At 50.8% G+C, this 15,375-nt stretch overlaps 1 protein-coding gene across 1 annotated transcript in view; it reads right to left on the bottom strand.

Annotated features, from left to right (window-relative positions):
• Positions 1-444: 444 nt before the first annotated feature.
• The window catches only part of Nsg2 (neuronal vesicle trafficking associated 2), a 60,682-nt gene continuing 45,751 nt past the window's right edge, over positions 445-15,375 (bottom strand). The window contains exons 4-5 of the mRNA XM_052195227.1: positions 3,212-3,322; positions 445-736 (exon numbers count right to left, since the gene is read on the bottom strand). Of these exons, the coding sequence (XP_052051187.1) occupies positions 545-736; positions 3,212-3,322 (303 nt within the window). The 3' untranslated portion in view covers positions 445-544. The remainder of the gene's footprint in view (positions 737-3,211; positions 3,323-15,375) is intronic.

Raw genomic sequence — 15,375 nt, 5'->3', positions numbered from 1 at the left:
TGCATTCCTAGGTTAGAAATGCCAACATCACCTTTCTCTCCAATTTAGCCTTCCCTGTCTTTGCCGTGCTCCTCTCCTGCAGACCACAGGCAGCCGCTCGGACGCCCACACAGAAGCCGTGGTGTCTTATCTAAGAGGCCCCAGAGAGGCTCTGTTCTTTACTGCCCTGCTGTGTCTTTCACGTGGAGCCCGTTTCATGCTTTTTAGTTCATTTTACCCGGCTCCCTTTTCTGTCTCTAAATTATCCTAACAAAGAATAAGCGGCGGCTTTGAAAATATCTTACATGGGAACAATCAACACGAAACATGCCTTTGTACACGAGCCTGACTTGGGGACGAAGCAACAAATACGAAAGGACAAAAGGAAAGATCGATTCAGACAACTCCAGTGCACAATATTTTCGGGGAGTTCTCCCCAGACCCCATCCTGCCCCGCCCCCACCCCGTACCCCAGCAGTACAGTGTTGTCTTGTAGCTCCAGCCTTGCTTAACTAGTGGGGGGGTTCCCCTCTCCACAACCCCCCATCCTAGCTGGGACAGGCCTCTAGTGGCCCTGCGTCTTGGGTGGCTTGGGCTCATGGATGACAGCAGCTGCTGACAGCCATGGCCCGATGGCCCGGGCAGTGCTCTGCTTGGCCACACTGTAGTGGCTGATGACTGTGTAGAAGCGGCTCCTGGAGCTGGGGTCCTGGGAGGAATAGTAAGCGTCCAGCGAGGCTGGGATACAGCGCTTGTGCTGGGGAAGAAAGAGAAGAGAGTTAGCAGTAACTGGGTGGGCTGCTGGCACCCACGGGGACGCTGACGCCCTGTGCAGGGGCTTTAGTTCCACCAGGCACTCAAGCAAACCACAGGAGACTCTATCCCTGCACCTGGCCACAGTAGACCTTCCCCAAGATTATACCATCGCCATCTTCGGAGGAGAGGAAATACACCTTCTGTTGGTACTGAGGTAAGACCAGACTCATCGGCTTGATGACCATAAGACATCGATCCTAGTAGCATGACATCAGGTCCCCAGTAGTTGACTGGGCCATTGTCCGTAGATAATGACAATTTCATGTCCTTTGTTTTATGTATGCATTTTTTCTCTTAGCAAAGTTATTGGTTCCTAATATTGTTATATATTTGCATTATGTATCTGCATTATCCTAGTATATGTAGGATAATCATAAAATATCGCTAATTTTAGCACTGGGAGTTGGAATAAATGGTGCATCAAATGAATGTTGCTGCTTCTTAGTGTCCTTAGGCTATAAACGTCCTCTGTTTATAAGGGGCTGACTTGGGCGTTTCCAACTATGTGATATACGAATGCATACCCTGCAGTCCTGTTTCTCTGCTCCACACAGTATGCGATAAATTACATAAAGCTGTGTGTGTGTCGTTTGAAAAAAGGTTTTTCTGCGACCTGCCTGTCCTGGAACTCGTTCTGTAGATCAGGCTGGTCTCAAACTCACAGAGATCCGCCTGCCTTGGCCTCTCAAGTGCTGGGACAAAAGGCGTGGACCACCATGTCGTCCCTTGTTAAAGCAATGTTATGGCAATGTTAAAGCAGTGTTACTTGTTAATGTTACAAAACAGGCTTTGTTCCAGATGGTTCTGGCCAACTGTAGGCCTCATGGAAAATGCTGAGTCAAGCCGTGCTAACTTAGCTCTGACATCCCACAGGTTGGATGCATGACAAGGCACTTTCAACTGATGGTGCCTTCAGACTACAATGGCTCCCCCCTGTCAGCCCCGTAATGGGTCAAGGCGCACCCTTATGTTCCCCTGAGGCTCTCTAGTCTATAGGCTGCACTATGAGTTCCCCCAGCGGATACAGACCTAGGTTCTCTGCTTGTTTCCAGGGTTTACCTTTTCTTATTTATTTGTCAAATAAGGCAGAAATTTACATATTTTAAGAAATCGATCTAGTGAGCTAATTCTGGACGAATGCTGTCCCTGCCCCTGCTTCCTTCCACCCCTCTGAGTGTCCATAGTTGGTATTTAAAATTTTCTTTTTAGAATTTCCTCCTGAGAAAACCAAGCAAAGACCTTTCTCCTCATGCATAAGTAGAACTTTCTCCCTTTACTAGGCAATGTTAGGGAAGTCTGTCTTTTTCTCTGTCAAGTGTCTACAGAATCCCCTTGTGGGGATGAAACATGCTTTATTTAGCTGTCTTCACTCTTTAAGAGCTTCAGCTTTTATCCATTAAGAGTGTCGCCCCATGGAGCATGTGCCAGCACCACCCAACAAGTCAGAACATTCCCTGTTTGATCTCCACTTTGGGATGTCATCCTAGCTGTGATGTCTTGGGAAATCCTCTTAACTGGGATTTCCTAAATACTTAAATTTCTGTTACTTCTTATGGAAAGTGGGAACAAAATAAATCTAATTTTTTTTCATAATGTTTGTGTGGTTCAGTAGAGATAACATTTATGAAAATTTCTAGTAAATAGCCTGACAGAAAATACTTAGCAAATGGTGATTATAAAAATTATCACCACTTGTTTCAGATTTAAAACAGATAATTTTATTGCAACTAACATGTATTGAGAGTCCCACTACCCAAAAGGCTTATCTATTATCATTATTGTTATTATTATTATTTTGTGCTCAATTATTTCACTGTTTGGGCATACATAAGTATCCAAATGAATAAGACGACCCCCCAAGTCTTTGATGTAAAGAGGGCATCTAAAGCAACAGTCAGGAAGAAAGGGACCCTGAGGGTCAGGGGTCTGGACACAGGCTGGGAGAAAACCTTAGAAGCTCTGTTCTCTGTCTTCCTGTCTCTTTGGGGACACCCTGATGTAAGAAATTGGCCAGCTAGCCAGGAAGATCCATGTGAATCAGAGCTTTCTGAAGATTAGCAAGTCAACATTGAGTATCAGCGAGCTTCTGTCACTGCTCATATGCAGCTAGAGCTGCCCCACTTCCTGACCTCGTGGTAGCAACTCTAGCGCCTGCCTGAGACTAGGCTCCATCTTTCACTGCTCATGTGCAATCTGGAGCTGGCCCACTTCCTCGCTGATTTTGCCATGAAACTCTAGAGCCTACCTGAGACTGGTCCTTCAGAAAGACATGATAACTCTTTTCCTGTCACGAGCTGTGTTTCAGACAGTCCATGGGGGATCAACAGACCCAAATATGGCCACCAGGGAAGAGAAGGCATCAATAATCCCCCTGTTGACAGTCATCTAGGACTATCGCCTGCCCCAAGCCCCTTACCTTGTAGACAAATCCTTCAGGACAGCTGTGGTCGTAGGTGAAGGCTTTGTAAACCACCAGGAACACAATGCAAGCGAGGAAGGCGAGGGCCAGGCTGACAAGAATGGTGACCTGAAAGAAGACAGAACTGAGAGTCACATGGTTGGTCACAGCTCATGAACTTTCAGGCCATACAGGCAGCCCCCAGCACCTGGAGCCGACAGGCAGTCTGGTGTTAGCGGAGGAGCCAAGGGCCCAGGGAATTGCCTATATCTTGGCATTGTCAGTAACTAAAATTTAGTAAGATCCTGAGAAAACTTGCACCCATGAGCCTCAGTTTCTCCCTCCTGCAAAAAAAATCTAGAAAGTTCTTTCTTAGCTCTACACGTGATTCCCCCCTCCCTCCCTCTTCCTGGGGATGGAGGGGAGGATTAAGTCATTGCATCCAGAGTGTGGTGCTTTGAATGTGCTTGGCCCATGAGAGATAGCACTATTAGGAGGTGTGGCCTTGTTAGCAGAAGTGTGTCACTGTGGGGGTGGGCTTTGAAGTCCTATTCTCAAGCTCCTCCCAGTGCAGAGGGGAATCTCTTCCTAGCTGCCTGAAGAAGACAGAGTCTCTCCTGTTTGCCTTCGAATCAAGATGTAGAACTCTCAGCTCCTCCAGCACCATGTCTGCCTGGACGCTGCCATGCTTCCCGCCATGATGATAATGGACTGACCCTCTGAAACTGTAAGCCGGCCCCCATTAGAAGTTTTCCCTTATAAGAGATGCCCTGGGCATGGTGTCTTTTCACTGCAGTAAAACCCTGACACAGGGCTTCCTGCCTTCCTTCTACGTCACACTCCTGTCCCCATTGCTGGAGTCTAATGTCAGACATTAATTGCCAGCCTTGTCTGTGTTGGACACCTGGTACCCACCTTGCATGTGTCCCCTATCCCAAATGTGGAGAACTAAATCTTTTTATACTGAACACATTTCAGCCTTTTCTTGTTGTGTTCCCCATATAAGACAATATAGCAATTACTTATATGGATTTACATTGTACTAGGTATTATAAGAACTTCAGGGTTCTTATAACTCTGTGCTAACACACAGGAAGATGTACAAAGGTCATATGCAAACATGACTGCACATCTGAGGAGTTTGGCATGTACCCGGCGTTGTGCGTACAGCCACCCACTGATCTTGATAGACGGTGTGTATCCACATAATATCATTCAGTCATAAGACGGGATGGAATATGTGTGACAGATATAGATAGACCTCAGAATCATTACACTGAATAAAAGAAGTCAGATCTAAAAGGTCACTATGAAATATCCAGAGCACATTAAACTGTGGAGATAGAAATCACATTGGCAGGTGCCAGGCACTCGGGGTTGCGGACAACAGAGAACGACTGGCAATGGGTACCAGGCTCCCCCTGGGTGACGAAAATGTTTTGAAATTAGACAAGGACGATGGCCACACAGCGCTATAAATATTGTAAATGCCACTGAATGGTTCATTTTAAAGTGACTAATTTTACAGTGGGCACATTTTTACCTCAAGTTCTAAATGCCAGAGCTGAGGGAACATGTTGCCTCCGGGGTGGCAGCCATTCCTGTATGTGGAGACTCTATCTGAGAGCTTTAAAACGCTGCTAACCCCCCCACCCCCCAGCCGAGTGGGCAGCCCACTATACCAGGATGCAGACAGTTAATGCCCCATCAGTGGCAACGGCCTGGCCGCAGACCTCACATTTGCAAAGGAAGATGCAGAGATCCACAGGCACACCTTCCCTTCACCAGCATCCCCAGTCAGCTCCAGGGGCTTCTGGGGACCCACATGTGACCCTAGCCTCTGACTGAGCAGAGCCCCAGCCTTTTGATAAACCTAGCAACAGGGTGAGAAGTCTAAACACAGGCATAGACCAGCAACATCCACTGAGGGTGGGTCCTCTCACCCTTGGGGCCACTAGCAGGTTAAAGAAGAGTGTGTCCTGCCCGTTCACCCAGGGGCCAGGTTCCCCAGACACACCACAGATTTCCAGTTCCTAGAGAGAAGCAGGACATGATGTGCCTAGGTCATCAAGACTGACTGGGTGACAGAGAGAAGAAGAGGGAGGAGGTAGAAGTCACCTTTAGGCACAGTGGCTTCAAGACTACTATCAGAAGCATCTGATGGACCTTTGGATGTTGACACCTAGGTTCTCCCCTCCTGTGCATCTCAATTTAATGAACAATGGGCAAATGGGCCCAGGACATGGGCGTCATTTTCAGTCTCACAGAGGACCATGAGGTACACCCCTGGAGAGACGGTCTCCTATAAGCTGTTTTGATTCGGATCCCAAGCTGACTAGCTATGTTATCATCATGTGGATGACATTTTCAACAACCCTGCCATTCTGACTCCACCTGGGGGATATGACATCAGAATCTCTGGGGTAGAGTCCAGGCCTCGGATGTCTGAGGTCCCCTGCCTTCCTAGCATAGGCAGGGAGAAGGGCTCTCTGTGAAGACCTGGGCCAGGGCAGCCTTTATGAACATTGAGTGCTGAGTGGAGGCTGGGGAGTAGTAGCCTGCCCATATGTACAGTTAACAGGCTACCCGTGTCAGGGTAAACGGAGGCCACATCAGCTGAGAGCTTCCATCCCGCTCCTAAATTTTAGTAGGGATAGCTCTGTGTCCAAGGCTATCAGCGCAGGGGATTCTGGGACTAACCTGGGACTGGGATTTGTCAGTGTGGGTAACTCTGCAGAGAGCTCCAGCTGGGACAGCAGGAGGCTCTGAGGAGAGGACCATGCTTCTGCCAGAAGACAGCTAAAGAAAGTCTGGGCTGCTCTAGAGGCATGGCGGGTTTGGCAAAGAAGGAGGAGGCAAAGAAGGGGGAGGACTGGAGCAGAGGGAGGGGAGAGTGGACACACTGAATGTGGAGCCTTAACTCACGGTGACAGGGAACTCTTGAAGGTTTTAAGGGGTCAAGTGGTGGGATCAAGATTAGGCTTTGGAAAGATGTCTCTGGAGGCCGGATGGGAGCCAGTGTACAGGGGTCAGGGCTGGAGGCCAGGCTGAAGGCAGGCCAGGGGGAAAGCTGATAATTAGGGGATATCTTAAACGTTGAACCAGCCTGGACAGTACTGTGGAATGAGTAGAGCTGAAGAGACCACGCCCACCTTGGCCCCAGGGCTGGGGCATGGACTGAGAGGCTTGGGATTTCTCACTTGGCTTCTACTGAGATAGCCCACTGCCCTGAGCCAGCCTCGCCCCTCCTGGAAGATCAGTAGAATTCAGAGGAGTCTGTAGCTAAGTTCCCCAAGTCTGCAGGGAAGAACCTTCTGTTTCTCCACCCACCAACATGTTCTGAACATGGACACTGGGCTCCACATCAGGATTTATTGACTCAATTACAGCACCCAGTTCCTGGAGGAGATGTGCTAATGCCCTTGGCGTCACCCCTAGAATTTAACAGTCTGCGACCAGCAATGAATTCCATGCTTTTCACCTAGATGTGAGGCATCCTGTGCTATGATCTTCAGCACCTGCCAACACCTGCCTCCATCTCCCAAGCATTTCCCTACTCCAGACTTCTTCATCACAGACAGATTTCCAGGTCTGCTCTTAGCCAAGTACCATGAGGCAGGCAAACCATCAGGAACAGTTAGGTATCTGATGAGCCACCTCCCCGCCATCCCAGAGCAGGGTGTGGGGGCAGAGCCAATGGAGGGCAGGGTGGGTTGGAAGGGGCCAGACAGCTCCACCCTGATGCTTTCAGCAGATCTGCCCCGTCCCCTGCCCACTGGCCAGAGCCAGCACCGCCCTGCTCTGAACACCCAGCCTCCTGAAAGATTCTTAGCAGAGAGGTGTCCTTACTCCATTATGCACGCTCAGCGGAGCAGACAAGACCCTCCCACAGCCTCAGCCTTCCCTTCTCTGCTCCTCAGTCCCTACCTCCAAAGCCATTAACTTCTCTATCCGTTCTAGCTGCCCCATATCAAAGAAGGTCTCTTGCCCCACCCCACCCCCACCCCTCAGGTGCTCAGGCAACATTTAGCCCTTCCCTGTCCACCCCTGTTCTCCAGGAATATCTCACTATGACAGGATCAAACTGGTCTGTCTGCTGCTTCTTTTGGGAGGTAGTGCAGGCTAACTGTCACTTCCATTTCCTCTGCACAGACAAAGTAGCGTCAGGGTCCTGTTTGTCTGATTGTTTGATTGATTGCCTGTGAGGTAGATGCTACTGGGTCTTCATCTTTTAGACGAGAGTAAGGCACAGAGAGATCATGTACTTTTCCCAAGGACACACAGTTCTTTAAGCAGTATACTCTCTGGAGATTAACTATATATGATGTGCTAACGGGGGGGGGGGGTGCTCTGCTCCTCAGAAAGTGTAGCCTGAGCACGTGTTTATCTGTTACACTCTGGATGAAGCCCAGGTTAGAGGCAGTTCTCCACAAGGGGCGGACAATGCTAAGTGTGTAGGGGAGGGTCCTGCCCTGTGGACGCCAGCTAACATTGGAGTCCTTTCCTCTGCCTCCATAAGAGGGGAGACAGTCAGACAGTGTGCATACATCCCTGGAGCAGGGGGAGGGCAACCCCTGAAATGCCATGCCCACGTCTCAGTCTGCCACACGTGGTACATCGTTTGGGAGGATGGGCATGGCAGGTATAATTAGGCTGAAGGTCTTGAGGTGAGATCAATGTACAGCACCCAGGTGGGCATGAATTACAGACACAGGAGACAGACACACAGGGGAAGGAAAGGCAGTGTGGAGGGAGTCACGGGAGTTAGAGGATTCCAGGGTAGAAGACCGTGTAGGGAGTCTATGTCAACCTGACACAGGCTAGAGTCGCTGGAAACCTCCTTTGAGAAAATGCCTTCATATAAGATAGGGCTGTGGGTAAGCCTGCAGGATATTTTCTTAATTAGTGATTGATGGGGGAGGACCCAGCCCATTGTGGGTGGGGCCATCCCTGGGGTTAGTGGTCCTGGGTTCTATAAGAAAGCAAGGTGAGCAAGCCATGGGGAGCAAGCCAGTAGGCAGCACCCCTCCATGGCCTCTGCATCAGCTCCTGCCTCCAGGTTCCTGCCCTGTGTGAGGTCCTGCCCTGACTTCCTTCAGTGAATGTGGAGGTCTGAGCCAAATGAACCTTGCTTTCCCTTCCCAAGTTGCTCTGACCATGGTGATTTGTCACAGCAGTAGTGTCCCTGGCTAAGGCAGGGCCTATCTACATCTTTGTTTTGAGATTCTGTCTTCTGTAACTGAGGGGACGGAACTCTGCTGCAGCGAGCCACAGAGTTTGCGGCCATTTATCACGGCAGCTCCAGCGAACTAACATGGCGTCCTCTAACAGCGCCTGGCACGTGAGCTACCAAAGCCCTGCTTCTGCACACCAGCTGCCAAGAGCTCCTCATGCACTTCAGAAGTCACAGACTCGGGAGGCCAGCGTTCCAAATCATTCGCTCTACCCCTCACCCCATAAACTCTTAAGCCTTGAAGGCCAACACATCATATGTCACCCCTTGTCTATGTGTGTGGGCTGGGGAGAGGGAGAGAGGGAGAGGGTGGAGAGGCAGAGACAGTGAGACAGATGAGACACCTCATTCTTTGCTGCTCTCTATCGCCTCAGCTTCCGGCTCTGGAGAGGAGACCTCATGTGCAGTCCATCGCTCCACCCCCATACACTTGTCCTTGTTTTGGGCACAAAGCCCTGGCTGCCATGAGGCCCCACATCTCCTCCATCTACCATGTGATAGTCTGTTACCAGACTCCAGCCGACCGGAAACTTACAATGTCGCCCAGACTGGACTCAACCACATCCTCCTGCCTCAGCCTCTGAGTGCCCAGATCACAGGCATTTGGTGTCACGCTAACTTTGGGCCCCTGTCACTGTTCCTGGCCTCCAGAGGGATAGGAAGGGAAGAAGGACCCCTTGGTAAGCCAATGCACAGGGTCATCTGAAATCTGCTGTCTGACATGGTGAGAGCGACAGGCCTCACAGAACTGGTCGTTAGAAAGCTTCTTTCTGCTAGCGGACAGAGCCGGGCCCTCACTCTGGAGCAGGTACAGAATTCTCTGCAGGAGCTGTGGCTGCATATCATCCTGTTTCTGCCTCTAAGGAGCTGAGCAACCTCGGGTAAGAAACATCACTGCTCCAAACCTGTGTTTCTTCATCTGTCAAATGAGGACCCAAGTCCCACCCTTAGGACGGGTGTGAAGACTGGATCTGGTGACGCCTCCAACCCCTCTGACACAGGGGCAGCTGTTAGCTCCTGATGACTGTTCAGTGGTACACAGAGCACCGTGACAAGTGACACTTATGCATTGTCTCTTTTAAGCCCCATGCTGGCCCTATAGGCTCAGTCACCACCCTTGCTTACAGAGCTGGAAACTGAGGCACAGTAGAGCCCAGTTCTTGGCAACAGCAAGCGTGGCCCATACCCCAGAACGTGTCTGTAGCTCTTCCCTGCAGACTCTGCTAATTCTCTGCGTCTGCAGTGGCGCTGCCTGCAGGAAGGCAATGAAGTGACACAGTACGACAAGGCACACTGCCCATTTATTCTGGGCGTGCATGTCACTGCAGACCTTAAGAGTCAGGAGAAGAGCACGAGTGGTCCACTGTCTGCCTAGCCACATTACCGACTGACCCAGAGGCTCAGCGCTGGAGAAGCAGGGGCCTTGTTAGCTTTCAGGTCCTGCAGCCTCTGTGCCGCAGCACCCCCAAAATGGCCCTTCTTTGTGAAGAGAATAAACCCTGGAAGCCTCCTGGCAAGAGAATCTTTCACACTGGGGAAATTCAATTTCGTGGAGACATAAAACCAGAGCCGCCCAACAGGCGAGATAGAAGTGGCAGCCGACACCCGAAGCGATGGCGTCAGGGCTTTGGGAATTTCATCCCGGGATTAGTTTTGGGATTCTGAAACAACAGGCTCCAGCCGGCAGGGGCGGGCCGGGGAATAAGAGCCTCTGCAAACACACTGAAATGGCGTCCTGGCTTTCTTAGCACTCTCTTTCATACCAAGCAGAGCAGAGAACGCAGTAGCCTTGGATGTTGGGTCTCTGATGGAGGCCTCAGAGCCGTATGCGTCTGGGTGTCTCCTCTCCCCGCCCCACCCCCACCTTGGGAACCTCAGCTTCCTTCTCAGGTGGGGGTGGCACTGAAGGCATCTGCATAGTGACCGAGTGTGGTGATGCATACCAACCCTTGGGTTGGTGTGGATCAGGATAGATATCCGGGGTCTCACAGAAATGACCTCACCAGCTCTGCACCCATTTTACAGACTTGTGCCGGACACGAACAGAATGGCTTGCCTGTGTGACAGGCTTCCTTGTTCCTCTTCAGTATCCTACCCAAAGCACAGATCCTGGGGGGAGGGGAGGGTCTCTTTTCTCTCATCCCCTTGGACACAATGTGGTTCCCTCAGGGTTTCTGGGTGGGCGGGGCATAGAGATCAACCTCATATGTTGATTCTAGGCCACCTGAGACCCTTGCCGTCGTCACCTGTAAAGTGGTTCTGAGTTGCTACATTCATCTCCCCTGTGATGACCAATGTGGGGGAGGGAAGAGTGTGTGTGAAGGCACCAGCTCTCCCGGCTCCAGGAAGCCCTCCCGGCTCCTGCTGGGGTTGGGCCTGTGTGTGCCTCAGTTGTTCTTTCAGCACCATGGCTTGGGATATGGTACTGTCACCTTCATGTGACATTCGCCTTCATGTATGCTCTGTGAGGCCCCACTGACCAGCAGCTGCCCCTTGAAGGGCAGGGCCAGCCTCCCTCTGAGCCTCCTCAAGGCACGAGGGTCCTCAAGAGGATTCACGAGTGGCTCATGTTGATGAGACAGAAGTGGATTTCTGGTGGGAAGCCTGTCCCCTCTGGCCTCTTCTGCCTCCCCTGACTAATTAATTCTTCCTTTGGCCATTGAAGCTCTTCCTTAATGACCCTTGTGGAGACCGTGGACGTGCTCAACATCTTCCTCTCACATTGGACCTCCACGGCCTGCATGCTTGTGGAATGAAGTCAGAGGCAGAGTCCCAAGCTCCTACCTCTAGGTTCCAATAACCTCCGGTCCACCCTACCCGGAAGTCAGTATCATCCACATAGAGCTGGGAGCCTTACTCAGCTGTCATCAGCTTGCGGCAGACAAAATCGCTTTTTTGTCTGATCGTTTATTTATTTATTTATTTATTTATGCCTCTAAAGAGAAGAGGACAATGTTATCTCAGTGTCCGTGAGGATCTGGCCCCAGAACCCATGTGGATCTCACCACCATACATTGCTCAGACAGTAATATCCTGTCCTGTCAGCCATCGGGAGGAAGAGGGGTTGACCATCCCAAATAGGTGACTGTGCTCTTTCCTCATGCAGAAATAGCAAGACCCACGGCCCCAACCCTGACCCATGAGATAAGAAGAAAAGGAACGGGGAAGGTGAAGGGCGGAGACGCTGTAGTTTGGAGACACAACACAGGGTCTCAGCCTTCAACCTCCCGCTTTCCTGAGCTCCATTGACATCTCTTCCTTTTCTTCTTATCTCATAGGTCAAGGTTGGGGTCATGGGTCTTGGTGTTTCTGCACGAAGGAGAATATGCACCTGTTTGGGGGGTGTGGGCCACCCCTCTCCCTCCCTGTGGCTGTCAGCACAGCGGAGTTCTGCCTGTGCAGTGTATGGTGACGAGATCCACACGGGTTCTGGGAAAGCATGCTCACTATCTCCAGGGCTCTGGGAATCAAAACAACAGTGCAGGGCTAAGGAAATGAGACCTGAGGTTGAAGGTCCCCAAGGCCACGGCCGGGAGGACTCAGGACTAGGGATGACTTGTGTGCCTGGCCATGGCTTGTCACCATCAAGGGTCAAAATCACAGTCACAGAAGGAAAGGAGCCCATGGCCAAGTCCAATAGGGCATAGGCCCCCACAGCTGTCCTGCTGGGGCCACCCAGTGTGTGCGCCTTCCTCATGGAATCACGTTTTGTTTTATTTGATGTGTATGGGTATTTTGCCTGTCTATAAGTAAGAGCACCATGTGTTTGCAGTACCCAAGGAGGCCAGAAGAGGGCGGTGGCTTTCCTGGAACTAGAGTTACAGACGGCTGTGAGGTGCCCTGTGGGTTCTGGCTGCAGAACCTGCATCTTCTACAAGAGCAGCAAGTGCCTCTTACCTGCAAAGCCAGCACACCGTCCCGACATTTTAACATGCCACATGAAGCTCGTTAGCGACTCAGTTCCTGGGGACTTGTGCTGAGTGCTGGTCAGAAAGTCACTCTGTGCTGCACACCGCCCTGGGTTCCATCCATCCGCCAGACGGATGGCACTGCACCACTTACACTGTATTGTGTGTAGACGGAGGCACGGAGAACCCCCCATCAATTCTGGGAATGGGATGGTGGGAACATTCTTAAAATACAAGTTCCCAGAGGCCAGGCTTGCAAGCAGCCCTCTCCGAGAAGCTCTCAGCCTTACTCCAGGAGTTCTCTTTTAATACAGACTGACTCTTCGCACCTTCCCCCAGGGTGTGTATATATGTGTGTGTGTGTCTGTCTGTCTCTGTCTGTCTGTCTGTCTGTCTGTGGCAATGTAGGGAAGGAGACATGAGGACCTAGAGGATTCAGTAGGGAGACCTTCTGTCACAGACAAAGGCAGCAAGGCCACTAGAGAGTGGGAACGTTGGGTCTCCTCCCCGCCCCCATCCTGGCTAGGTTTATGTCATCTTGACACAAACTAGAGTCATCAGAGAGGAGGGGATCTCAACTGGGAAAACATTGAGCTGTAGGTAAGCTTGTAGGGCATTACTTAATTAATGATTGATAGAGAGGATGCAGCCCACGGTGGGTGGTGTCACCCCTGGGCAAGTGGCTCTGGGTTCTATAAAAAAGCAGGCTGAGCTAGGCAGTGGTGGCACATGCCTTTATCCCAGCACTTAGGAGGCAGATGTAGGCAGATTTCTGAGTTTGAGGCCAACCTGGTCTACAGAGTGAGTTCCAGGACAGCCAGGGCTACACAGAGAAACCCTGTCTGCAAACAACGCTCCCTGCCCCAAAACAAGCAGCTGAGCAAGCCATGGGGAGCAAGCCAGTGAGCAGCACCCCTCCATGGCCTCTACATCAGCTCCTGCCTCCAAGTTCCTGCCCTATCTGAGTTCCTGCTCTGACTTCCTTTGATGATGAACAGTGATGTGTAAGCATGGGACATATAAACCCTTTCCTCCTGCTTGAGTGTTTCAGCACAGCCATAATCCTAACTAGAATACCCCTCATATCTATGTTCACAGGCTGGGGTCAGGGGGCTGTTGCCAATGGCGACTGCTCTGTGGGCAGGCCTGGCTTCTCATCCTAGGGACATGGGGGCTAGCTAGCCTTTCTGGCTCCGGAGCCTCCACGGACTTGCCTAACACCACTGCAATTCTCTTCATTAGAAATTGGAACTGAGTCTGATTCTCCAAATCAATTTTGCTGACCTGATTTTTTAAGAATCACTTTTCTGCCAAGAAAGGGGATTAAAGAATGAAAGTGGCTAAATCAAATAAGGAATTTGTGCTGCAGAGATTGTGTCTCCATGGAGATGAGAACACAGGCTCATCTCCAGCAAGAAGGTTGGATGCGAGAAGATAGCTGTGCTCCATCAGTAGCCAGAGGTGGGGTTTGCGTTGAAGTATTTGGGACAAGGAAGATGCCCTGCTCTGGCCCCTTTTGTGGAGACTGACTAAAGCAAACGGATATCAGTCCATCAACAGTCAAGTACTCTATGTTCCAGGTCCTGACCAGACAGGAGTCATTGTTCTTGGGTTCCTGATCTTGGGAAGCTCAAGTCTGGTGCAGCAGGCCTCAGAGGGCAAGAGGCCATGATAACTCAGCATAAGGTATGACCACAACTGGGACCCATAGCATGGGAACTGCAGAGACACTCACCCCGACAATGGTATAGGGGGCTCCTTGTTGTGTGTGCACTGGGAAGGGATGCCCTCCATGGGAAGAAAGGGAAAGCAGCCATAGCAGGGAAGTCTAGTGAGACTGATACTAGAAACAGGGAGCAAATGGACTTTCTCCCCCAGTTGCCCCCCGCCCCCTGTTTTGGCAAGTGTGCCTTGGGTTACTGTTACATTCTACCAATGGTCTGTGCTCATGTGGTGCCAGCTTGGTCCCCAGTGGTGATGCTGGGACTTGGGGAACCTTTAAGAAATGGAACTTCAGGAGAAGGTCAGTCATCTGGAGGCACCCCGTCCTTGGAAGGGGGTTCAGACACTTTCCAGGGGACTTGGGTTATTTTTCAGCATGGGTTGTCATAGAAGAGCAAGACCAGCTCCTTCCTCTTGTCTGACTTCCTGTCTGGAGCGTGACGCCTCCCTTCCCACACATTCCCGCCATGATGGCATGTATGCTGATGTGACATGCTGGTGGGACCTCGGTCACAGCGATGCCATGTGATTTGGACTTTCAGCCTTGAACACTGTAGGCCAAATAAACCTCCCTTTCTTTATATAATATTGGGCTTCAGGTATGCCGTTATGGCAAACTGAGCTGGATGAGTCTTTTTGTGTCATAATGTGAGAATCTTCCCTGGAGTGAAGTAGGGTTCACCTCAAAAGGATAAGAATCTGGGGAGCCCTTTAGCTTCCCTCCTGAACCTCATGCTGCAATTCAGCTCTAGGAGAAGCTGATCTTAGGGAGAGCCAGTGTTTGCTGAGTGGTCTGCTTTTGGTAGGGAGCCTCTGGAGAGTACCAGGATGTGGTACCAAGGTGGTACCTTCCTTCCTTCCTTCCTTCCTTCCTTCCTTCCTTCCTTCCTTCCTTCCTTCCTTCCTTCCTTCTTTCCTTTTGTTTTTAGAAATTTTTAATTTGTGTGCATACATGTGTGTCTGTGTGCATGTACGTCACAGGCACGACACCCATAGAGGAGCTGGTGTTTTAGGCTGTATTGAGCCTCTCAGCAAGGGTACTGGGAACCTAACTGGGATCCTTGGGAAGAGCAGCCACTGAGCATCTCCTTAAGCTCTCTCTGAGACCCCCATCCATCAGCTGATCCCATGTCCTCTTCCAATGTGATCACCAATTTCATCCTTAAGTAACACAGAAACTGCCTCTTAAGGCCCACATGACCTTGGATGAACACACATGCATGTGTGTGTGTGTGTGTGTGTGTGTGTGTGTGTGTGTGTGCGTGTATATGCATGAGCATGCGTGTTTCCTTATAGCCTCAGATGGAGTGTATTTCTGT

Source organism: Apodemus sylvaticus, chromosome 10 (assembly GCF_947179515.1).
Source record: "Apodemus sylvaticus chromosome 10, mApoSyl1.1, whole genome shotgun sequence".
NCBI classification, from domain to species: Eukaryota; Metazoa; Chordata; class Mammalia; order Rodentia; family Muridae; genus Apodemus; species Apodemus sylvaticus.
This window is presented reverse-complemented; position numbering and strand designations above follow the sequence as displayed.